The 25,378-nt window shown below is 39.3% G+C and overlaps 1 protein-coding gene across 2 annotated transcripts in view; it reads left to right on the forward strand.

Moving 5' to 3' along the window:
- Positions 1–23,425, forward strand: part of adcyap1r1b (adenylate cyclase activating polypeptide 1b (pituitary) receptor type I) — a 35,230-nt gene extending 11,805 nt beyond the window's left edge. Inside the window, exons 3-15 of one of the 2 annotated variants that reach the window (XM_063500491.1) lie at positions 6,582–6,721; positions 12,474–12,570; positions 15,188–15,301; positions 15,413–15,516; positions 15,617–15,714; positions 16,569–16,701; positions 16,820–16,973; positions 17,055–17,115; positions 17,202–17,271; positions 17,355–17,446; positions 18,612–18,741; positions 19,439–19,480; positions 20,535–23,425. In XM_063500491.1, coding sequence (XP_063356561.1) covers positions 6,665–6,721; positions 12,474–12,570; positions 15,188–15,301; positions 15,413–15,516; positions 15,617–15,714; positions 16,569–16,701; positions 16,820–16,973; positions 17,055–17,115; positions 17,202–17,271; positions 17,355–17,446; positions 18,612–18,741; positions 19,439–19,480; positions 20,535–20,927 — 1,545 coding nt within the window. In that variant the 5' untranslated portion in view covers positions 6,582–6,664 and the 3' untranslated portion in view covers positions 20,928–23,425. The remainder of the gene's footprint in view (positions 1–6,581; positions 6,722–12,473; positions 12,571–15,187; positions 15,302–15,412; positions 15,517–15,616; positions 15,715–16,568; positions 16,702–16,819; positions 16,974–17,054; positions 17,116–17,201; positions 17,272–17,354; positions 17,447–18,611; positions 18,742–19,438; positions 19,481–20,534) is intronic. The other variant, XM_063500492.1, reaches the window with a different exon arrangement.
- The last annotated feature ends 1,953 nt before the right edge of the window (positions 23,426–25,378 follow it).

A 25,378-nucleotide genomic window follows, 5' to 3' on the forward strand; every position in this document is an offset into this window, starting at 1 on the left:
ATGGAGTTGGCCTCAGGTAGTTCAGAGTGGGAGGTGTTGACAGTTCCGGGTGCCTAGTTGGAGTACTGGAGTATGGTTACACTGGCAGCAATCTAAATATTTACTCTATCTCTCATTCACTGAAACTGAAGCATGATTTAGGTTCAATGTTACGTATCACATCACAAACATTTTTAATGTGCAGTGTGTTTGCTGTTTACAAAATCTCCCTAAATAGCCACACACATGTAGATAGGAGGAGATTTGAGATGCTGTAAATGTTGGCTTTTTCCCACTGAGTTTTAGTTTCTGGTTTCATGGACTGCATTGGCGGGGCATACAGTATGTTCACAAGGTGTGTTCAGACTGTATGCAGTCTGAGAGACAGACCTATCAAGTCTCCAGTATAATGAATTTCAGCTGAACTTGAGTTACTTTGTCTACAAAGGTTTTTCTAAACTGATGGGACCGTAAAGGAAAGTGTTCTTTAAAACAAAGAAAGATTGTAGGTGCTTTCCTAAACATTCCAGTGTCATGGAAATGAAACTGAAGTCTTTTGTTTTGTTTTTTGTTTTTTTTTCTCTACACCTTGGTAATATATCATCAATGCTGTGATGCATGGTGTAGTGTAAAATAAATGAATTCATGGGAGATTGTGCTTTAGCACTTACCATGAAAGCTTTTCTAAGGAAGAGCATTAGAAGTGATTGAGGTGGCTTTGGCAATGAAGCAACTCCCATTCATGTTGAGTCTTGTCTGATGTGTGTGTGTCCTTCTTACTTTAAACTGTAAGTGAAGGTAGTGTTTGTGTGTGGCTGTGGTCTAACAGCAGGACTTAAAAACCGACTGATTTTAGGCTTTAATGATTCTGCTGTTTCTACTACGTTTTTTGGTGTTTATTGTCTAAGAGATAAATAGAAGCACATTAGAAAACTTAAGGGGCACTATTTACAGTGGAGCTCAAGAAGGAGCAGAAAGAGGACCCAGGGCCACGTGGTCCACTTTAGATCCAAACTCAGCAGCTCTCTCAGCGGTTGCTCTTGACAACAGCAGAAGGAGGAGCTTGTGCTGGCAGGGCTTTGGTAGAGTAGGAATGCCAAGCTGCCAAGTTCTCCCTGTGGGATGATGCCCCAGGCCCAGTCCTGGTACTTGGCTTTGTTCATGCAAGCCCTCTAAGCCTGCAGCGTCACGGTGCATCCATGAGGGCTCACACATGCATACACAAGAGCTCTTTACAGGGACACAACCTGACCTGCTGGTTCACGTACAGTTTGAATACTCAGTCATTTGATAGCAAGACAGTGACTTTGTAATGGTTCAGAACTGTTGCTGCAGGGGAAATAATATTCTTTTCTTGGTTTGCAAACTGCATTTCCCTATGAACTCAAAACAGAATATTCTGAACATATTTATGTTCTCTCCTTCAGCACATGGTTAAGATGAAAGGATGTTCGGTGTTTTTTTCTCAAAACATTGCATTATTTGTGTTAATAATTAATTTTCTGCTTGTGAGCTGCAGATTCAAGATTTTTAAACTATGTCTTTAATGAAGGCCTACCGTACAGTCCACTGTAATGTCTCTTGCTTGGTCTCCAGTACTTGGAATGAAAGCATCCATCACTTAAGCTGTGCTGGCAGACTGAGTCTCTTCTGCACAGCATTCACGATACAAAAGTTCTTCTCTATGATAATAAATCTGAAAATAGAACTGACTGACAAAACTGTGCTGAATATGGATGAGTGAAACCCTGACTCGGCAATTTAAATCCCACATTAACAACATTTGACGTACTGTAGAGATAATTTTTTTCAAATTGAAAAAATATATATATATCAAAATATTTAGAGCGCTATTGCTCTTTGTGTTGCAATGCAGTGAGACTAAAGATATCATGTGGTTCAAGCAGGTTTTGTCCCTACAGCAAGATAAGTGTATTATGTTCAACATTTTCAAATTGAGCCTCAGTGTAAGGTAAGGAAGAAAATTTACTGAATGATACTTTATTTCTTCTACGAGAAGAAACGGTCTGTTTGATGAATACGACTCTTCACCAACTGAGAGAATTTATGTGAGAGCTTTGTCTGAGAACGCAGTGACACAGCCATGGGTCTTTTGGGCTTTTTTTCTTAACAACAATAAAGCTGTAAAAACATACCCCCTTTCTCATTTCCCACATCTTCAGTTCTCGTCTTTCTGACTTATATCTTACTCTCAAGAGACATGAGTAGGGAGGAGTCCAGGCAACAGGAACTATGTGAAGCACCCTCGCCTTGCAGTCTCATTTTAAAATGCCGGTTTAATATGACATGTGGCACAACTGCAATAATAATTCCTTTCCCAACTACTGCTGCTCAAATATAAGTGTTCATTACTTTTTACAAATTCAGAACATGGTGTAATGTTACAAGATTTACCTTTTTAATATTGCACACACACACAAACTGTGATGGGCAAAAGATTTTTATCATCATAAGTAACTAATGAGATTGCAAGACTAGGCTGACCAACCTGTGCAATCCCTGGATTGATTACAAGAAGGCCTATGACTCAATGCCCCACACCTGGATCCTGGAATGCCTAGAACTATACAAGATCAACAGGACCCTAAGAGCCTTAATCAGGAACTCAATGGGGATGTGCCATAAAACACTAGAGGCCAACTTCAAGCCCATAGCACAAATCACCATCAAGTGTGGAATCTACCAAGGAGATGCTCTGACCCCACTGCTGTTCTGCATAGGCCTTAACCGCCTCAGTGAGATCATTGACAAGACTGGGTACGTATACCGACTACAGAATGGAGCTGTTGTCAGCCACTTCCTGTACATGGAATACATCAAGCTGTATGCCAAGAGTGAACGAGACATCGATTCACTGATCCACACTACCAGGAAATACAGCAATGATATCGGAATGTCATTCGGACTGGAGAAGTGTAGTCGGATGGTAACAAAGAGAGGGAAGGTAGTCAGAACTGAGGGGAGCGAACTACCAGAAGGCAACATTGCAGACATAGAGGACAGTTACAAGTACCTGGGGATCCCACAGGCGAATGGGAACAATGAAGAGGCCGCTAGGAAAGCTGCAACCACCAAGTACCTGCAGAGGGTCAGGCAAGTCCTGAGGAGTCAGCTGAATGGCAAGAACAAGATCCGGGCTATCAACACCTACGCCCTGCCCGTGATCAGGTACCCTGCTGGGATAATAGGTTGGCCAAAGGAGGAGATAGAAGCCACTGACATCAAGACAAGAAAGCTCCTGACCATGCATGGAGGGTTTCACCCCAAGTCCAGCTCCCTGAGGCTGTATGCTAAGCAGAAGGAAGGAGACCGGGGACTGGTGGGCGTCAGCACCACGGTCCAGGATGAGGTAGCGAACATCCATGAATAAATCAGGAAGAAGGCCCCAATGGACTGCGTGCTCAGTGAATACCTCAGGCAGCAGAAACCCAAGAAAGAGTGAGGAAGAGGAGGCACCATCATGGATGGACAGGCCCCTGCATGGTATGTACGACCGGCAGATAGAGGAACTGGCTGATATCCAGAAATCCTATCAGTGGTTGGACAGAGCTGGACTGAAAGACAACACAGATGCACTCATCATGGCAGCACAGGAACAAGCTCTGAGCACAAGATCCATAGAGGCTGGGGTCTATCACACCAGGCAAGACCCCAGGTGCAGGCTGTGAAAAGATGCCCCTGAGACAATCCAGCACATAACAGCTAGCATACATGGAACACCATAACCAAGTGGCCTTCATAGTATACAGAAACATCTGTGCCGAGTATTGCCTGGAAGTCCTGAGGTCAAAATGGGAGATGCCCCCAAGGGTGGTGGAGAATGACCAAGATAAGATAAGATAAGATAAGATAAGATAAGATAAGATAAGATAAGATAAGATAAGATAAGATAAGATAAGATAAGATAAGATAAGATAAGATAAGATAAGATAAGATAAGATAACCTTTATTAGTCCCACACGTGGGAAATTTGTTTTGTCACAGCAGGAAGTGGACAGTGCAAAAGTTATGAAGCAAAAATTAGAATAAAATAAAATAAGAATAAATACAGTACACAACTGTACAGAATAGAATAAAATAAAATACTATATACAGTAGAATAAAATAGAATAAAATATGCAATAAGATAAAAATAGAATACAAGTGCTATATACAACTCAGTAAAAATACAACGATGCCAGAAAAGATTATTGCACATTAGTGTTATTGCACATGTGTGAATGTGTGTGTTGATCAGTTGGAGTCTTTGTTGTGGAGTCTGACAGCAGTGGGGAGGAAAGACCTGCGAAATCTCTCCGTCCCACACCGTGGGTGCCGCAGTCTCCCACTGAAGGAGCTGCTCAGTGCTGTCACAGTCTCATGCATGGGGTGGGAGATGTTGTCCAACAGGAATGACAGCTTAGCCACCATTCTCCTGTCACTCACCACCTCCACTGGGTCCAGAGGGCATCCTAGAACAGAGCTGGCCCTTCGGATCAGCCTGTTCAGTCTCTTCCTGTCCCCAGAAGAGATGCTGCCGCCCCAGCAGACCACACCATAAAAGATGGCTGAGGCCACCACAGAGTCATAGAAGGTCTTCAGGAGTGGGCCCTCCACTCCAAACGACCTGAGTCTCCGCAGCAGGTACAGTCTGCTCTGCCCTTTCCTGTAGAGGGCGTCTGAGTTATGAGTCCAGTCCAGTTTGCTGTTCAGATGAACACCAAGGTACCTGTAGCTGTCCACAGCCTCAATGTCCATACCTTGGATGTTCAGTGGTTGCAGTGGAGGATGTTTGTGCCTGCGGAAGTCTACCACCAGCTCCTTGGTTTTACTGGCATTGATCTGGAGGTAGTTCAGCTGGCACCAGTCCACAAAGTCCTGAGTCAGTCCTCTGTACTCCTTGTCGTCCCCATCAGTGATGAGGCCGACTATAGCAGAGTCATCAGAGAACTTCTGCAGGAAGCACTGGGTGGAGTTGTGGGAGAAGTCTGCAGTGTAGATGGTGAAGAGGAACGGAGCCAGAACCGTTCCTTGTGGGGCCCCCGTACTGCAGACGACCCTGTCCGACACACAGCCCTGAGTCCTCACATACTGTGGTCGGTCGGTGAGGTAGTCCAAAATCCAGGTAGTGAGGTGATGGTCCACTCCAGAGTTCTCCAGCTTGTCCTTCAGAACCCAGGGAAGAATAGTGTTGAAGGCACTGGAGAAATCAAAGAACATGATTCTCACAGTGCTTCCAGTGGTCTCCAGGTGAGTGAGGGAACGATGTAGGAGGTGGGACTTCTGTGGGACTGTGGGACTTCCAGGTACTGACGGAAAAAATGGTGGTGGCTAACCAACCGGACATAGTGGTGGTAGACAAACAGAAGACGATGGCTGTAGCGATAGATCTAGTGGTTCCAAATGACAGCAACATCAGGAAGAAAGAACACAAGGAACTTGAGAAATACCAAGGGCTGAGCGAAGAGCTGGAGAAGATGTGGAGGGTGAAGTAACAGTGGTCCCAGTGGTAATCGGAGCACTAGGTGCGGTGACTCCCAAGCTAGGCGAGTGGCTCCAGCAGATCCCAGGAACAACATCGGAGATCTCTGTCCAGAAGAGTGCAGTCCTGGGAACAGCTAAGATAGTGCACAGGACCCTCAAGCTTCTAGGCCTGTGGTAGAGGACCCGAGCTTGAAGGATTGACCGCCCACAGGGGCGAGTGGGGAATTTTTTGTTTTGTTTTGTTTTACTAAATTTGCAAGAATCTCAATTTGTGTGTAGAACTTTGAGATGAAAAATTTATTTAATCCATTTTGAAATAAGGCTCAGGTTACATGACAAAATGTTGAACAAGTAAACTACTGTGAATACTTTCTGGATTCACTGTAATCCTGCATACATGCATTATCTGACAAGCCGTCTTCAGTTCAAATTACCATTCAATCCAGGGATCAATTCATCAGAGGATAGAGGATATGAGGAGGCACAAATTAGAGAAATGGGGAACGCCTTACTATCACTTGTCTTGTTTCCTTTCAACCAAAAAAAAAAAAAAAAAATCACAGCCATAAACTCTATATTTCCTTTATTCTTGGCATACACATTAGAAATGTGCAGTGAAGTGAAATCACTTTAGTTCCTCGACTCAGAGTGCATTGTACACATGCAATACTGCCTTTGTAAAACATAATGGGCCTTAACACTAAAACAAGTCCAAATATCGAGGATTTATTTTAAAGTAAAAACCTAAACCCTTGATTCCTGCATTGAGGGTATCCTGTGGGTCTTTACATTGTGTGGGGTATTTTGCTGGTATGGATTAGGTCCATTTGTCAGTTTTTTTTTCTGTTCTTAAGCTAATTCTCTCTACCAGTGGACAGTGCCTCGAGGCATGAGGTCAGTGGCTTTTTTCATGTCGGTGAAAATGATGTCTTAGGGTGTGGTCAGTTCCCAGATCTCAGTTTTATTCAGAGGTTTTAGAAAGGTCCTTCTACCACTCATCAAAGCAATGTTCTGTTGAAAGCTATCATATAAAACTATGCTAAGTGTCTGTCTATAACTACTAATGAGATGTAATGTAGACATGCTGTTTCATACTTTTCCACACTTGTGATTCTCAGATCCCAAGGTGAGGTGACATCCCATCACGTTTAGTGCTGCAAGAGGAGCTTTTTGTGTAGAGGAAACTCCTAAGAAGTAAAAAATGTCTGGTGCAAAGATCAATTCACTGACCCTCACCCTACTCTTCCTTATGCCCTCGGTAAGTGTTATTTCTTTACTCATGTCTTATAAATGGATTTATGAAAACGTGTGCAGCAAGCCTAACTGCTCATGTCAAAGTGCTTCTGAAACATTAATATGTAAACACTGCTGAAGTGACTCTCCACCTGTTGCAAACAGAGATTGATTTTCACACACTTGTACACTGATTTACTTAGTTAGAATAACCATATGGAGTATCTGCATCAATAATTCATTGATCAGCATGTGACAGGAATAATGGATAAAGATGCATCCTCATCATTTATTCATGGATTGTTCAGCATTATTCCAGTCTGTTAACTGTGTGAGGAAAGAATGGCCTCTCCTGTCTTCTGCGGCAGTTACAGCAGATGTATCATCACCTGGGCCGAGGTGACAGAGAAACTGACAGAATAGCTTTTTTCTTTGAGCAGAAAGTAACAATTAAGGATGAAATGGGGGGGGGGGGGGGTGTAAGAGTAGTGGAAGGCAAGGGACACAGGAGAGAGTAGTTAATATTTACAAATCGTCACCATGTATGTAATCACTCTTACAGTCTTTAGTCATGCTAGTAGTCCGTGCTGCAGGAAGAATGGACTGCCATACCTGTTATGTGTCTGTGAGCGAGGGAGAGAGAAAAAGGAGAGTGGAAAAATACGAGCTGTCACCAAGCAGAAACGGGAGATGGAAGTATGTAAATATAATAATAACCACTGCAGCCAAAAAGAGTGCCTGACAAGCCCAGTTGTAAGTAAGCTATTAAGACTCCACTGTACACTGTGTTCGTGTTTTCCTCCGAAACAATAAGTTCCGTTGGAGCCTTTCATTGACTCGCTCTGTCTCTCACTAGCAAAGTTGACCCAGACAACAAAGTAAAGCTAGTTTTTGGCTACGAGCCCCACACGGAACCCGACGTATTAGCCAGAGGTCCCTTTACGGTTTTATGCCTTTACGGTTCGGAGCCATGGACGTGTTTTATATACGAGCGGAATAGTTTTCTTTACGAGATCACTGAATAAAAGTGCAGCCTTACCTAATGTCCACCCTGTTACTCATTTTTTATTAAGATTTAAAAATCTAGTTGGCATTGCTATGACGAATAACCTTCAGTAAAAGCGATAAATCACACAGCAATAGTACATTCGTGTAGTTTTAAAAAGCATGATAATATATTAAGTAATCCAAAGTATTCAGAATACGTTACTCTTATTGAGTAACGTAACGGAATACGTTACAAAATACATTTTGGGGCATGTATTCTGTAATCTGTAGTGGAATACATTTTAAAAGTAACCTTCCCAGCACTGGGTATATGTGAGCACTTGGCAACAGTGGGAAGGAAAACGCACTTTTAACAGGACCAGGGTCATGGAGGGCCAGTCATCTGCCAGAACTGGTTGGTGGTGAGGGGAGGAAGATGGGACAAAACACAGACTCAACAGGCCTTGTATCCTGTATCATGATAAAGCTACTACCTTGTGTGGATATCCAAAATAATTTACAATTGTTACAAAATTACCAAGTATGTGTTTAAAGTCCTAAGTTATTTGAAGTTGTTTCAAACTAAACTTTGCAACTTTGTAAACATAAACCAGTGTTATGTTATTGGTACTGTTAGAATTATATAATAATGTACAGGCCAATGTTGTTTTGCTAACATATATATATACACACTTTTAAATAATATATATTTCAATTTGTCTGTTAAAACTATCATAACTTTCATAACTCTCTTGCCAGATATGCCAACTTTATTTATGGTCCCCTTTCCTTTAATTCTAAATCATACATTTGCAAGCTACAGTAACCATTGTTTTATGATTGTTTTGCTAGATGTGTATGTTTGTAATGATAGCTACTGCTAAGCTCAGTTTAATATCAGTCTGTTTCAAATATTTTTAATAAGAAACATGTACAATGCAAGTGAAAACTTTTAGATTGAATATAGTGCTTCAGTTGTACAAGTGAGTCAGTGAACGATGCTGCATATACCCACACAAACCAGCGCTAACCAAAGCCGAGGAAATTTATTTAGCGTCTTGTTCTTGTCACAACCCGGCTCAAAGGAAGTGACAAGCAAGTGGGAGACCACACAAAGGCTTTTAAAGGCTGTAAGATATATTTAATTAAAATAAGGTGAAGAAACTTAAACACAATTGAAATGATATAACAGCCATAACTAAAGCCTTAAATGAACATGATGGATGCCAGGCGGAGAGAGACAGAGCGAGCCCATGGTTCAGTCAAGGTGTCTTTATACACTGGGACTGGCCTTCTCAGGTGTGCTGCATCAATAATTGGGTCAGCTCCACCTACCTGCAAGAAACAGGTAACAGAAAAAACAAAACACAAGGCCAGCCCACTGGCTGTCACATTCTGTATAACAGAACAAGACAGAGCAATGGTTGCCAAGTCTGTTCAAAACCCTTCATCTGGCACTAAGGACATATGGAATACAAATACAGGATTTAAAGGTTGACATGTCCTTTTTCCGCCAGAGAAGAATACAGACAGCGCCTAGCATTAACACAATACAAATCCGTTCCCAACCCCCAATTCATTCACAATCCTTTCTGAGACAATTCATGTTTACTTGTCTCCGTTCTTAATGCATCATTAATAAATTATTATCATTATTAACATCATTAATAATATTACATTCAAAATGCAGTCTCTCAAGCACAGGTTTAAATTATAAGCTAGCTCTTGTTTCATAATTATTAAGATGAGTCTTTAGAAAGTGTCTGACCTTCAAAGAAATCTCTCCTTATCAACGTGTTTTTCTGCTGGAGCTGGTAAAAGAATGGAAACACTCCCTGGATGACAACCCCAATTCCCAAAAAGTTGCAATCCCGTGTAAAGTGAAAATAAAAACTGAATAAAATGAATTTGCAAAACTTATAAACCCATATTTTATTCACAATAGCACACAGAAAACGTATCAAATGTTTAAACTGAGAAAATGTGAGGGAGCTATTTAGGCGTATTTAATAAACAAATAATATTTAATAATTATTTAATAAAGAATAACAATCTCTTTGGTTAATTTAAAATAAATAAAATAAGTAATATGTAAAATAGGGATTTAAAACAAATCCCTATTTATCCCTTTTTTTTTCCAATTATTTAGTTTTTTGATGGGAAAAACCTGTAAACTAGTTCAACTTCATTCTGAGCTGTTGTAAGATTCACATAACAATACACTGAAATATAAAAATAAAAACCCGTGATCAAGTGTAGTCAGACAAGCAACATACTAATATTTGATGCTGATCTGATCCAGTGTGACCAAGGGCAGACAGATATGATATAACCACAGGAGGTTACAGAGCAGAGACATAAACAGAGGAAGCCGAATACACTGTATTTCTTTGCCTCTCAAGCCACTTATCATTTTAATACCTCTGCTTCCTATGAATTAGACTCATATGCACTTAGAGAGCAGTCCCAAAGTCTAAAATCTAAAGCAGTTAAAAGCAGAATGTGGAACTCGGTAGGGTGGATGTTTTTCTACACCTTAGAGCTTAATAAAATTTACAGCCCACATTTCAATCACGTCCCTACTGCAAGCCAATGCAGTCAGTTTAATGTCTACATGAATGAAAATAAAAACATCATGTTTTAGTTAGATGCTAAATCTAAAACACAGAGAATCAACATCTGTTATCCAATTGTGTGATTTATCAATGCACAAAGGTTTGCTATATTTAGCAACAGCTGAAATGTATCTGTAGCCAAAATGCCCAATACAAGTGTTTCCACTTGTTTTACTAGAATAGATCCCTTCTTTTGATTAATGGATGTAATTTTCAGCAACTTTAACCTGAGTAGAGGTTTAATCAGACACTAATTGAAACACATGAGTGGATGTTCTTGACATTTTAACCAAGTGGTTTCAATTTCCTTTACTTGAAATGTACTTTAGTTTGCAAATCTATCTATATAGTAAATGATTTTTGACCGAATCTATAAATCACAAAGCCTGATTATCCAAATTACTGGGATAATTATATTTATTGGCTCATTAGTCCATTGTACATCATCTCATAATTACAAGATAAGGTCTGAAGATTTTGTGGGTGTACATGCAGTGCACTATTAGTACTTACATCATCAAAAATGAAGCGTATGCTTAAGTTCAATGAGGAAGATCTTTAATCACTCATCTGCCTTCTTTCCCTGCTTTTCTGTGTACATGTCTACTGCTTTCCCACACTGTCAGTCTCAATACTGACGTCATTACTCTAGTCCAGTCATCTTCTTGCAGGCCTTCTTCGAGCCTGTCAGCCTCCACTTTACATGGTTTAAATTTGTGCTCTCCGTCATTCTCCCTTTCAGGCTGTCATTCGTGCAGCCCACCTCCTTCCCATCTCCACCTCACAGACACCTCAGTCAGAGCTCCATCCGACCCTCAGTCTTCATCTTCACCACCAATCTCTAGACTCCACAGAGTACTGTCCTAAATCCTATCACTGCTGGGATTCCATACTGCCATGATGGGTCATCGGAGTCTAATTGCCAAATACATTCATTTCTATCTATCTCTATCTCAATAAATCATGTTGGGTTCTTCCAAGTGATCTCTCCTTATTTAACTTGGTTTCATTAATATTCACATACTGCAAATCACCAACACTCTTCTTTCAAGTCATCATTTACCATTTGAAAGCTTAAACAGTGTTTACTTGCCTCTGTCCTGATGTCTGAATACCTGCAAACCAGTGACTCATGAACATTCAAATGCAAGTTAGCTCTAATTATTACATCCATGTACACCTGTGTATATATCTGAGAAATCCCCATCTTCATTTTCAGTCAAGATCAAAGAATTGTATTTTTAATAGGCTTACAGTTTGTTTTCAGAATCTTCCTACTGACAAGCGACAGTTTGTTCCTTCTGATTAAAGAACACCAGCTTCAGCTTTGCTTTATAGACATGATGGCCTGAAAAGGATGCAATCAAACAATGGACAAGCTGTATAAAGGAAAGGTTTAAGATAAATGAAGCTGAAAATTATTTCAAACCAATTATGCTACCTGGTAAATTAAGCTACAACATTTTTTAAAATAATATTTACGTTAAATCATTACATCAAATAATAAATATTTATTAACAAACCGCACTTAGTGTATGCCAGATGTTTGAAGCTTATCCATGTTATTCAGCAGATTAATATTCCTCTTGAAGCTAACAGGTGGAGTCTCCTGGACTGACGCCAGCACAGAGACATGTTCATATCAGACACCCACCTTCATCATCACCATGGCGATCCTCACCATAGGGGCTGTAAATGATGTGCCCCTGGTCATAACCTCCATGTCTGCAGTCGTAGCCATGCAGTCATCCGTGTCTGGATGTCTGGAGAGCACAATTATAAACTTCATGTCTGTGGTTCAGAACAGATGGGACTAAAGCTTGGCAATGTGTGGTGTGAAAAAGGCTCATCTTTCCTGACTTGTTTTCATTAGAATAATGTCGTCCTGTGGGTCAGTTAGAATGGAGAGAGAGCCAGCAGCTCTGAAATGATTAGTTTAATTGGTTGGGTTTTCAGACAGATCCCAGGACTTAGACCTCTCCCACAGTAGAGAGAAGCACATGAGTGGCTAATGAAGCAACCAAGCACTTTACCTTTGAATCTTTTCTATGTGCTCTTTAGCTGCTTGACTCTCTCACTCTCTCTCTCACTCTCACTCACACACACACTCTCTGTATGTGTGTGTGTCCCTGTGTGTGTGTGTGTGTGTGTGTGTGTGTGTGTATTGTCTTCTAGATTTCAAGCCAACAGGTCCCCTCTAACTGTGTGATCAAGATGGAGCAGGAGAAATGCATGGAAATGATGGCCTTGGATTCCAACAATCAAGAATTTGGTGAGTCTTTGTTGCCTTCATGATAAATTTGTATTATTAGCTATGCAGAGATTAAAACAGAAGCATCTTTGGATTCGTCATGCTAATGAGCTGGTGATAACTCCACAAACTGTAGATGACTCACCTGATCCTTGGAAAATGTTTTTTAAAAAAGAACCTCACAGTTCATAGCCTCTGTGCTTGATTTGAAGCATCAGATAACTAATGCTCGGCTGACAGAGAAATGAGGCCACAGGAAGACTGTATTTTTGGAGCAAGGGAGGGGCACGTGCTTTAGTTGTTAGTGTCTTGTGATGATGATTCTGAAAATGAAAGTTGATCAGTGAGTGACAGCTGTCTCTCTGGCTGATTAGATGATGAATGAAGGGAATATTAAAGCGATGGGCAACTTGTGCCAGTTCTCCTTCGTGACCTTAGTTTCTGACTTGACTCTCACTGTCAGAAACTAACAGTGAACTGTTCCATATTCAACAGCCCTTTGTCATATATATCCAACCTTGCCTTTTATTTTGTCTCCACAGACCTTTAATGAAAAACATTTATGTGTTGTTAAAAACTTTTTTGTGGTGCTAGAGTTTAGATAATCTTACAGAGTAAACTAACATTAGCTACTTAAATACTTTCCAACTATTGTGCAACCATTGTGGGAGTCTAGCAGTTGTTTTCAGTGTTTGCGTGTATAGATTAGATAAATTGTAATATCATGGTTTCTTGGCATATTATAAACATTTCAGCAGTAGTTGAATTTGAGAAAAGAAACGTGTTCACTTTTTGGGACAAATTCACTGTCAAATACAAAGAGTAGGTTTAACAGACACACATATATAACCATATCATTAACGTATATGTGCACCAATTTTTTACAACTGCAGGTTTAATAATCTCTGAAAGGAAAGCTCACTGATTTAAGCAGTGCTTAGACTACATTGTTAGATCCTGATTCACCCCCCATTTCCTAATGGTCTGTGCTGTCTGCTGCTAGTCTGCAGAATATATTGTTAAAGCTAGGGCAGGAAGATGTTTTTGACATTCCTGGACTATTAACCTACTGCCTTCTAGCAAATGTTAATTCAACTGGTCTTTAGGTAGACTTAGTCCATATAAATTTTTTCAAACCTTCATACACTACCCTGATGATGTTTCATTTCATAGCTGCATGTGATGGCACTAGATGGAACTAGAAATCATAGAAATAATTTAGTATTTCAAGTATTTCTCTGATTAAAATAACAGATTACTTTGGAACGTGTTACACCCATGAAGAAGAAACCTCTGGCAGAACTGGCCTAAGGGAGGGGCAGCACAGAAGAAAATGACTCGGGCAATTGAAACACACACAGAAATGGCAATTGCACTGAACTGAGATGAGCTAGAAGCTGTTGTCATCATGAAATTGGCTTCAAAAGACAAAACCAAACTATGTAACCAGTACTACAGAACTTCAGACCAGTGCTAATATTAAAACTTTAATGATAATATAAGCATGGAATACAGAGCCCATTGTACTATTTGCAAAAAACAGTCACAACGACCACTAACAACAATGTCCTAAAAACAGAATTTAAACCTGATGTACCACTTTACATGCTTTTCTGCAGGCATCTCTCCATTTCTAACTCAAGGTCTGTTTTAAGTGAGCTTTAGACATTCAAACTGCAACACTAAATTATTTGCAGTGAAAAAAGGAGAGCATCAGGAGCAGAAGTTGAATGGCTGAGTTCTGCACTGATTGATTATAATTCAAGCCAGGGTGTTGTTGTGCAGTTGCTCTGTTTAAAGAACCGTTCTTTATGTTGGTTCACTGCCCACTGTTCGCTGTGAGGGGGCAGTAGAACACATGGGGACCAATTACTTAACATTTACTTTCTGAGCTTCATTAGTTTGTGAATACCTTTTTTAAAAAGCACATTTTGCGGGGTTTAAATCGAGAGTTTAATTGAAATAAGTCTGTTTTTGCAATGGGACAAATCATGGAACAGTATATATATTTGAAAGCCCCCTGCTGGACAAAATGGCAGCACAATCCCACAATAAATCTAAAAGATGGCTTGTCACTATCATATTTTATGACACAGAAGAAAAAAATATGTTTTTGACCAGGGAAAAATTATTTGGTAGCTTATCAACACAGCTAATTGCTATTTTTAGTGTTTTTCGTTGGAATGTTTGACATAAAACACACCACATAATCAAATTAGGGCATACCTCACCAATATAACCGCACACAAAATATTAGTTATATTTAAAGCTAAAATATCCAGGAGTTTTCCAGTTATCCTTTAAAACTGTGTCTAATTTAGAGTGACATGTAAATACACTCAAACAGAATAACAAATTAAAAGGTTCCAAATCTATGAGACTTGCTCATTGATTTCTGATGCAAACCGATCCCTGTATAAAAGTGTTGTAGAAAAAGATGCAACAGCAAAGACAATTTTTTACTACTATCATCATGTAGTAGTCTGATAATTGATTTATTTAGTCCAAAGGCCAGTTAGATGGAAACAAAGAAAAAGTACCTGGTCAAAATGTAATTTGATATAGTAGCAGTGATATGAAATGAACATATGGCTTTTTGGACTTGAGCACTGAGCTTTTCTCCCTGTTGTGTCCCCAGACTGCCCGTGGTTTTGGGACAATCTGACATGTTGGCAGCCTGCCAGGCTCGGGGAGGTGGTTGAGGTCAACTGTCCTGAACTCTTCTCTCAGTTTATGAGTGAAGAAGACTACGGTCTGTTTCTATACATTTATCTTTATATTTCAGACAGCTCTACTGCTGTAGAATTACATTGGTGTGTTTGGCGTGTTTACTGTAAGTAAGTAAAGGGCTCTGTGTCTGCAGAATTGGGAAAGGTTAGCCGCAATTGCACTCAGTTTGGTTGGTCGGAGCCCTTTCCCCACTATCTTGATGCCTGCCTGTACGAGGAAGGAAACAGCACCCACCCTGTGAGTTAAACAGCACCTCAGCATCTGCAACTGTGTCTAATGCACAGTTGTATTTGACATTTTCTACATGAAACGCTCTGTGTCTCTATCACCATTGTAGGACATGTATTACGTGTCAGTGAAAGCTCTGTACACTGTGGGCTACAGCACCTCTCTGGTCTCTCTAACCACAGCCATGGTCATCCTGTGCAGGTTCAGGTGAGAAATACTGTACGTCTTATAGGAGATAAGACTGACTTTAAACCAGATGAAATGCATCTGCTACAAGATCAAAACCACTGACAGGTGAAGTAAAGAGTACTAAGGACCTCGTCTTTGTAATGGAATCTTTCTGTGCCATTTATGAGTCAGCCTGTGGATGCTCAGTTTATGAAGTTGGTACAAATTGTTAGTGTGAGGATCTGACAGACTTGACTGTATATAAAAGATACACGTAGTCATAGCTTTTCCATCACTTTTTTGACTCAAATGAGAGATGCTAAGGTATCAGCTGACACTAACAAGATTGGTCAGTAAACGGCATCCATAAACTCCACAGGTTAAACACGCAGATACCTGCCAGTAGGTCTTTATTATCACACTACAATAAACACTAAAATTTCACTCACCAAAACTGAAGTACAAACTATCTGAGTAGTCTGTTCTGCTTAGTAGTCCATATTAATTATCAGATAATGCCATTAAAATGTTTCCAAATACAGCAGAGAGGTCCAGTTCAGTGGTTCACAGTCAAAATGGCCACGCCCCTAACTTCAGATTTAGAAAAACCCAAATAGATCATATTACTGGTATTACCTTTTGGACGTTTTGCTATGGAAGTCTCTGGAGACTGACATGCTTTTGGAGCCAGCCTCAAGTGGCTATGGACACTAATTAATGTGTTAGAAGTAGTAGTACTTATGCTTCTAACACTGGTATCCTGTCTATGTGTTAACAGTGAGTCACAGTGTTTTGCAGAACAGCACTTGTGTGTGTTTATCAGGGAAAAGAAAATATTAGTTACAAAATAATACATTTTTATCCAGAGTGTTCACATTTATTCCTTCACACAGGAAGCTGCACTGTACCAGGAACTTCATCCACATGAACCTCTTTGTGTCATTCATCTTAAGAGCTATTTCTGTCTTCATCAAAGACGGCGTGCTGTATGCAAAAGAGGACAGCGAGCACTGCTTCATACACACTGTGAGTAAAACAAGCTGCACATGTGCCAGTAAAGCAGGCTGTACTCATGCTGGTGATGGTTTGTGGCACCTTTGCTGACACTCTCTTGCACGTTGCTTTTATCTGTCTTCTCTTGAAGCTGGAGTGTCGAGCGGTGATGATATTCTTCCACTACTGTGTTCTTTCTAACTACTTCTGGCTCTTCATCGAGGGTCTGTATCTCTTCACGTTACTAGTGGAGACCTTCTTCCCTGAGAAAAGATACTTCTATTGGTACATCATAATAGGCTGGGGTGAGATGTCTTACATGCCATGCTATCGTTGTATTCATATTTCCAAATGTCATGTTGTTTACTCGGTGATGTTGGTTTCAGGGACCCCGACGGTGTGTGTGACCATCTGGGCAGTGCTGAGGCTGCACTTTGATGATATAGGGTGAGTTATGAATAACACTGTAAGTAGAGTCTCATGTTTTTGTTGCATATGTGCTGAACATTTCATTTTATCATCTGCACTCTTAGCTGCTGGGACATGAATGACCATGCTGCCATCTGGTGGGTGATAAAAGGACCCGTGCTGGCTTCAATTATGGTGAGAAGCCAGGATGCAAAAACACAGTCTTTCTTTTGTCAAGTATATTTATATTACTTTTATACAACTGGTTTATTCTACAGGTCAACTTTGTGCTGTTCATTGGCATCATCATCATCCTGGTTCAGAAGTTACAATCTCCAGATATTGGTGGAAATGAATCCAGTATTTACCTGTAAGTACGTGACATTAACATAAAGTTTCTTATTAGATCAGTTAAGATGTAAATGCATTTTGTTTTTAATGTGTTTAATGTCTTATTTGTGTATTTAATATAATTTTATACCATTTTGTGATCAGTGCTAAAACATAACAAGTGTTTCATTGTGTAATTAATTAATAACAAATACTTTTTACCCAATAAGGAGAGCGTTTCTCCCTATTTCTAAGTTCTGGAATTGTCATGCAGTTTGCTTCATTGTTAATGAAAACACATTATTAGCACATTATTATTAGCATTTACTTTTAAAAAATTGAGGTATTTTACTGTCGTATATCAGATCAAGTTTATATGATGTAGCCTTTTGATGTACTGCACATTCAAAATAGACAAATTAATATAACTCATAACTATGTTTGTATAGCTACACTTACATTGACACTACTGAATAACTGAATATGAAATGTACCAAACTCACCAAGTTTGACAGTGATTATTCAGGATGCTGCACATTAGAATTTGAAGTACTTGGAGACAAATTCAGTATTTCTGCATCTTAAAACTTTAACTTTGTCTTTCCATTTTTGTAGAACATATTTCACTTTTTACTTTACTACATTTAGTCACCTCACTATATACAATAGTAACACCAGTGTCACAGACCCATTTGTGGATGGATCTGAATACATATGGATGACTATGTAGTTAAGCTGTCCATCCATACATTTCGGGGGCACTGGAGCTTTGGACAGTCTATCACAGGGCTATCACCATTCACACTCATATTTATGCCTACAGTCAACTTAGAATCAGCAGTCAATGTAACATGCATGCCTTTGCGCTGTGGGAGGAAGCTGGAGCCCTGTGGCAGCTTGGGTTAAGCTCCATGAGTCCTGAAACCCTATTATTTATTCTCCAAGTTAAAGTTCTGATTTGGCAGCTTTTTCAGAGCTCACGCTGATCTGGTTGTGGGGGAAAGTGTTTAGTTATAGATATATAAGTTACAGATATGTTACTGACTGAATTTAAAACCTTGAAACCTTGAAATGGCATATTTATCCTCATGCATATATGCCCTACTGTAAATTTATTCTTCTGTGTATGAGGACTGACACATTGGTAGAACAGCTCTTTCATTATGATGGTGATGATGAGTGTGTTTCATGCGTTTGCTTTACAGGAGGTTGGCACGCTCCACTCTGCTGCTGATTCCTCTGTTTGGGATCCACTACACTGTGTTCGCCTTCTCTCCTGAGAATGTCAGCAAGAGGGAACGTCTGGTATTTGAGCTTGGGCTCGGATCCTTCCAAGTAATTATTTCTCCTGCATAGCCTAATGTAGGCAAGGATAATGCCTGTGTGAACTATTTTCAGAATGAAACTTTCAGTCTATATTGTGGCAGTGTATCAGTTTCTTTCTACTCTTTGATCTGTTTTTGTAGCTGTTGTTGTTGTTTATGATTTGTATTTATAGGGAGACAACATCCTTAATATTAGCACAGAACCTCTGCCCACCTCCTATTCAAACTTTTTCTTTATGGGTGGCAGCCAGTCAGAATAAATTTGACTTAAAGAGAGTGAGAAGGAAGCTAAAACAACTTGTTTCACACAGAGGGTGAACTGAGGGGATGCTTCAAGGCCCAGTAAGATAATTAATAATAATTAATAATTTGAAGTCTTAAGTTACAAAATTCTGATCTAGTAGTGTCTAAGAATTAAAATCTGGAGCTGGAAATGAGCAAAGTAGGTCTAAACATTTTTTACATTTATTTTCAAATCCAAAGTCAAAATTTAGAACATAATTTTTGCTAGCAACATTTATATACCTCCACTAGAAGGCAGCATCTTGCAGCGTAACTTAATCACCCTGCATATCCAGCCATCCATCCTGAGCTGAAATTGCCACATTAATGGTGAAAGTCAAGCAGAAGGATTCTTGACTGCATCGTGTTCACTTTAGATGAGTTAGTCTCTTTGTCTCATGCTCTGACTTTCTGTGTTTCTTCAGGGCTTTGTGGTGGCCGTCCTCTACTGCTTCCTGAATGGAGAGGTAAGTCTTTTTTATAGCAAGCTATCACCACAACACATTGGTGTTATTAAAGTACTTTATAACAGCACAGAATCTCTCAATCCAAATATTTACACATGAGATTTGAGGTTTGAGTTATGAATCTCTGCATTGAACAGAAATGCACTTTATTTTTGGGGTCTCCACCAGACATTTCCTAATTAAGTCAATATTTAAAGAACTCAATTTGAAGTTAAAAAATATCATTTACAGTCAAAAAAGTTTTACTATTAATATTCTTATTTTTTTAAATGAAGTATGTCACCTTTCTGCAGCACACCATGGTCTGTCTAGAGTTTGATGCCAATCAAAATGCTCTTAAACAAACACTCTGCAGTTCTGAAAACCACATAAATAAAGAATAAAAAAGGAACATGTAAATGTTAAAAAGTATTAAATAAAAAAGGACAGTAATAATAAAGTTTGATAAATAAATGACATGAAATAATGGTAAACCAACAGCAGGTAAACACTGTGTGTTAGAGGAGAATAAATAGATGAAGTCTACAACATAATGTAGCAACACACTGTAACAGCTAATGTGGCAGCAACAGTATGACTCAGTGTAGAAAAATGTTGTACTGAACAATATTTTTTAAGTGTAACTTTATCATTATTAATTAGTTCATGAAAAGACTGTTCCCTAGCTATGAATTGTGAAAGTGAGCACTGACCTCACCAGAAAACATTGTCTCAGAGTGCCCTTATAATTTTAAAGCTGTTGTGTGTCCTCATATATTTTCTTACGTACACTTTCTTCAGTTTAACAGGTTGTAAAAAAATATGAGGGGTAAAGGGGTAAAGGGAGTCTGGCACATTCGCATTTTCATCCCTTTAGTAGAAATTTTTTTTTGGAGCTCAGCACTTTCTTAGATTAGAATGCATGACTAATTTAACTGTGTGTAGATGTAAAACCATGAGACTGCATTTTCTGGTACAAGAAAATGACTGTTTACAGTCCAGTCTGAAATGTAGAGCCTGAAGGCACTGAGCTTGTCTCTTTCCAGCGAGGTCCATTAATAATGACCTTGTGAAGTATATCCCTCAAGGTGCAATCGGAGATCAAGAGGAAATGGCGCAGCTGGACGGTGAACAGGTACTTTGCTGTGGACCTGAAGCACCGGCATCCTTCATTGGCGAGCAGTGGGGTGAACGGGGGGACGCAGCTGTCCATCCTCAGCAAGAGCAGCTCGCAGATCCGCATGTCCAGCCTGCAGGCCGAGACTCCAGCCACCTGAGCAGCGCTCTCGGGGACGGCAAGTCTGATGACGACACTGCCGCCTCCGGACCTGACGCCGCCAAACCTACAATCCTCCCAATGACCAGCCTCACCAACCCATTCCTCAACCCCTACCCCAACCCGTACCCCGATGAAATCATGATGGAAACCCAACTCACCTCCAGCGACCCAGAACAGCCACTTGTCTGAGTCCGCATCCAATGAAATATGACCAAACCTGACAGGTGAATTGAATGACACATTCAGGTGCAGCCTGTAGGTTCACTCTCCCGTTCTGGAACCCCACTAAAAAGGCATGTGTGCCGGCTCTCTCTGTATATATTGTATTGGTGTTCAGAATTGTCTGGTGTTGCAGTATTTGCTGTGCAACACAGAGGGACCAAATAGCTCTACAATACAGTATGTATCCCATCGCACTGATCATTCCAGTCTGTCTGAGGACACTTTGGTCTTCAGGTTTCACACTTTTCTCAAGATACATTTTAGATGACTTTACACTTAATTCCTTAATTAATCTCCTAGCTCCTGTGCCATGAAAAGTGATTTAACTGAAGAAAGTAAACACTGGTGACTCTGATGTAAATATTTTACAGGGACACGCCGCTGGATTTAAACATGAAGATTAGTTTCCTATTAGCTTGTACAAACTGTTGTCCTCTGTGTCCGACGCTTATCTCAACTGGGACTTTGGATTTTTAACAAAACGATTGTGTTACACACTGTGGAGATGTGTGAAAGATGAGGTTGAAAAAATAATAAAATAAATAAATATTAATAATAATTTGTGTCACATGGCCCAATCTGAGCATGTAAATTAAGGATAAGTGCTGCTGCTACTCCAATTTATTCTGGTGTGGGTCCCTAACCCTAAACACCAGGAGTGATCTTTTAAAAGAAGCTGTATATTTAATACCCTGAACATGAAGGAAAGTTTCTCTTTTTCAGCCTCTTTATCAGTGTTAATGACTGAAGCAGGGACTCTAAAGCAAACCTGGCCAGTTTCATTGGCGTCATACTTGCATTCAAAACTATCCCTCTTTGTCTCCTCTGTTTCGGTGCATATAAAACACTGAAAAAGACATCCTCTTTTTTTCTGTCAATGACTGCAGCACCCGCGATGCACAAACAGTGACTGTGTGTGTAAGCTTAGTATTATCATTCGCAGCCTCAGCTGTGACAGATTTAAAACAATATAAAGGTAGTTGAAGACAACGTCTGTCACAGAAATATTTCACCAAGAGGTAAACATTGAAAAAGCAGTATTTACTAGATTATTATATGGACATATTTCTGTGTAATATGCCATTAAAGTTAAAAATATGTATCATGTTGATCTTCAGATGTGTCCACAGTGCTAAGGTTTGCAAATGTGACCACAAACAGGCCTTTTTTTTAATCTCTAGAAAGTCTAAGAAGAGGACACTGATGTAGTCAGCAGGTCTGTAGTTTTAACAGCCGATTGTACAGAAAATGTCAATGAAAATGAGCACACGACTGAAATGTCATGAGTTCAGTTGCTTGCATGAAACTGCATTTATTGTCCACGTGGGTTGTTTGTGAGAATTCAGTGTTTTTTGGATGTTGTTTTTTTTTTCTTAGGGTTTTTAGTGTTTATCAGGCTGCTGTGGAGCTAATGTACTACATGTATCTCCTCCACAGCCTATTGCACGAGGAAACTGTGTAAAACTATACTGGTCTAAGTGGAGATATAGACCATGAGAAACATCACAGCACTTCTTTTTTTGGGCTAAAACCTTTGTATTTTTCTCCTTACAGAGGACCATTTGAAAAATCTGTTTGAATTATTTTGATTAATGAGGTTTTCTCCTCGCTTGGAACAGCTCTTTGTTACTGATGCTGTATGTGCTCATTCTGTTTAAAGACAAATATGCTGAGATGGATGTTACTTATACCAAGATGGTAATTTTCTCATTCCAAAGACAAATGAATCGGCTCTTCACTGAGTATTTGCACGGCCGTATCTGTTTGCGATGCTCAAGTTCGCGTTGCAACTGATGTCACTGCAGATTTTTCCTTTTGGTCTGACTCAGCTATCCTCTAAAACCCCATGTTTGACTTTACTTTGTGTCTCCTAAAGTGCCTTTAAGCACAAAATAAGTATTTTGACTTCTGTTGATGAGTTCAAATAAAAGGAGATTTGTCTTTTCTTTTCGAAAAACTAAACTGCAAAGTAAAGGGTTTTACAAAGTGCTTTTACAATGCTTCACACTAACTTTAACCCTGGAGGCCTTCAAAGTCCTTAAAGCATGTTTAAGGAGACACAGAGAACATGACCAGTTAGTGCTGTCAGTAAAGCAGTGCTACAGTATAATGGCTTCTAAATATAGCGGCCATTGTACAGTGCAGCACAACATCACGTCTACACACTAATAAATGGTTAATTTAGTGGGCCGTTTTGGGGTTGTTGGTTTTTTTTGTGTTTTTTTTTTTTTTTTTTTTGCTTAATGGCAGAAATATGAGAAAAAGTTCTCATGAGCCAGTAAAGAAGGGAGTTAATGATTTTTCTTTTTGATTTGTTGTTGGGGGATTTGCAAAAAATAAGACAGTTTTCTTCATTACAGGAGATAAACTCTATCTATTAAATATGAAAGACAGACAGGACCTTTAAAACTCAAAAACTGTTTAAATTCTTTGATTAGCATAATGCATTTTTTGCTAAGTATGTCACACATTATTTATGACTGATAACAAAAGAAAACCACATCTCCTCAGTTCAGCATGTTATCATAGTTTGAGCTGTTTTCCATATCGGCTGTTTGAAGTTACACCATAAATATCGTTTTGGTGATTTACAGGTAAGAAGATGCCTTATATTAAACCCCAAAAGTAAAAAATAATAATAACTTGGACTTGGACTAAAATCACTTAAACAGATATTTTAAAGTAAAGATAACATTGTCCTAAACAAATGTGTGTTTAGGTTATTATTTCCCTTGCCACAGTATTGTATTAAGCTGGCTGTCTTTTAACTTTGAGTATTAAAATATTTAGACTTTTGGGTTATTTTGGTAAAAATAAACAATACAAATATATATAATTAATAATGCAAAATTAATAAATAATTAAAAATATCCACTTAACATCCAACATTTTACCCGTGATTGATCTAGGGTTAAAAGGCAGTGTCACATTTAGTGGATATCCAACTTATTTTCTAGAATTTTTACCCAATTGCGATACCCAAACAGAAAAAAAAGCTTTTAACATTAAAAGCTGTAATATCAGAATAGCTGCATAAAGCTTCATTTGAAAGGTAAAATATTCTAGTGTCTGTTCGTGTGCTTGGACATCATGTGGCTACAAATCTAAATAACCCTTAACCCTAGATGATTTATGTGTAGTCTTGTTAATGTTAAGAGGTTACAACTACAGGCAGTGGTTCTCTTAATAAACATAGAAATTCTCTATTTTGTGTATTGATTTCTAACATGATATTAAAATGTAGCCAATAAAATCACATAGACACTATTTGTAACTGTAAGAGTGTCATTTCCCCCCCTAAACTTAAGGCGTCTTTGGACCTGCAAATATTCACACTTTCTGGGAGTTCAGACAGGTCAAAAGCAAAGAGAGAAAAGAAGGGCTGACCAGAAACTGTGTTGTCCTGCTAATCTGCTATGTATGCATTTAGTCTGAGCTAAAACAATACCAGCGCAGATGCAACAGCAGCCATAGGGGGTTCATACGGGGAAAGGGCTGGTCAATCACCACCTCTGCTCTGGTTCACTTGGGGTCTTCAGTTGAGCTCATCACAAACATTTTGACAATCTCACCATTCCAGTTTTAAACCATATATTTATGATTTCCTTTAATGTTAAAATTAAAGTTAGAGCCTTATATTGCCAGTACTATGTTGATGTCAAACAAAGATGTTGCTGTTACTATAGGAACCTGTTGTTTTTGACAATGAAGTAGTTAGTTAAAGTGTTTGAAAGGTGTGTAATCAACCTTTGTGACTAAATAAACTGCAGTGTAAATGTGCAAGACAGAAACAAGCTGCCTGTTGTACCTTGCAAAAAGTTTTTGTGGTTCAAAGTAAATAGCTGTCATTTAAAAACTGCGCTGTGATTGTTCTCATATTTTTATTTTTAGTAAATGGTGATTGTGTTTGCTAAAAGTATAAAGCCTCCTGTAATGCCTCTGTACTCTAATCGGCTGATGCATGCGCTTTAAAACGTTTTGATCTCATTTGACCAGCAGACGTAATCACAGGGGAAGGTCGGGCTTCCATGCCATTAAGGGAATCTGAGCTGTGTCCTTGTTTTAAACCCCTCCGACGAGTGGGTGAAGCAATTAATAAGCTAGAACACAGATATTGGGTTTCAACTGTGAATGCTTTATCAGATTGTAGTTTAAGTCCCATCATGACCCATTAAATACTTTTCCTTTGAATGTTAATGTTCACAAACATGAGGAAAGGTACAGTGCCATAAAAACTGCTGGGTGTTTTTTTGTTTTTTTTGCATAGCATGACAAGAAAGTTGATTTCTAATGAATTTCTTTTTTGACATATGCTGTCTCTTCAATTGCTTTATTGTACTGATTGCTATGGGGCTCAGCATAGATTCAGATTGCTGAATGTAAAATTAACTTCAAGGTCTCTGCTATGAGTCTGCTCC

Source organism: Pelmatolapia mariae, linkage group LG17 (genome assembly GCF_036321145.2).
Source record: "Pelmatolapia mariae isolate MD_Pm_ZW linkage group LG17, Pm_UMD_F_2, whole genome shotgun sequence".
Taxonomy (NCBI): domain Eukaryota; kingdom Metazoa; phylum Chordata; class Actinopteri; order Cichliformes; family Cichlidae; genus Pelmatolapia; species Pelmatolapia mariae.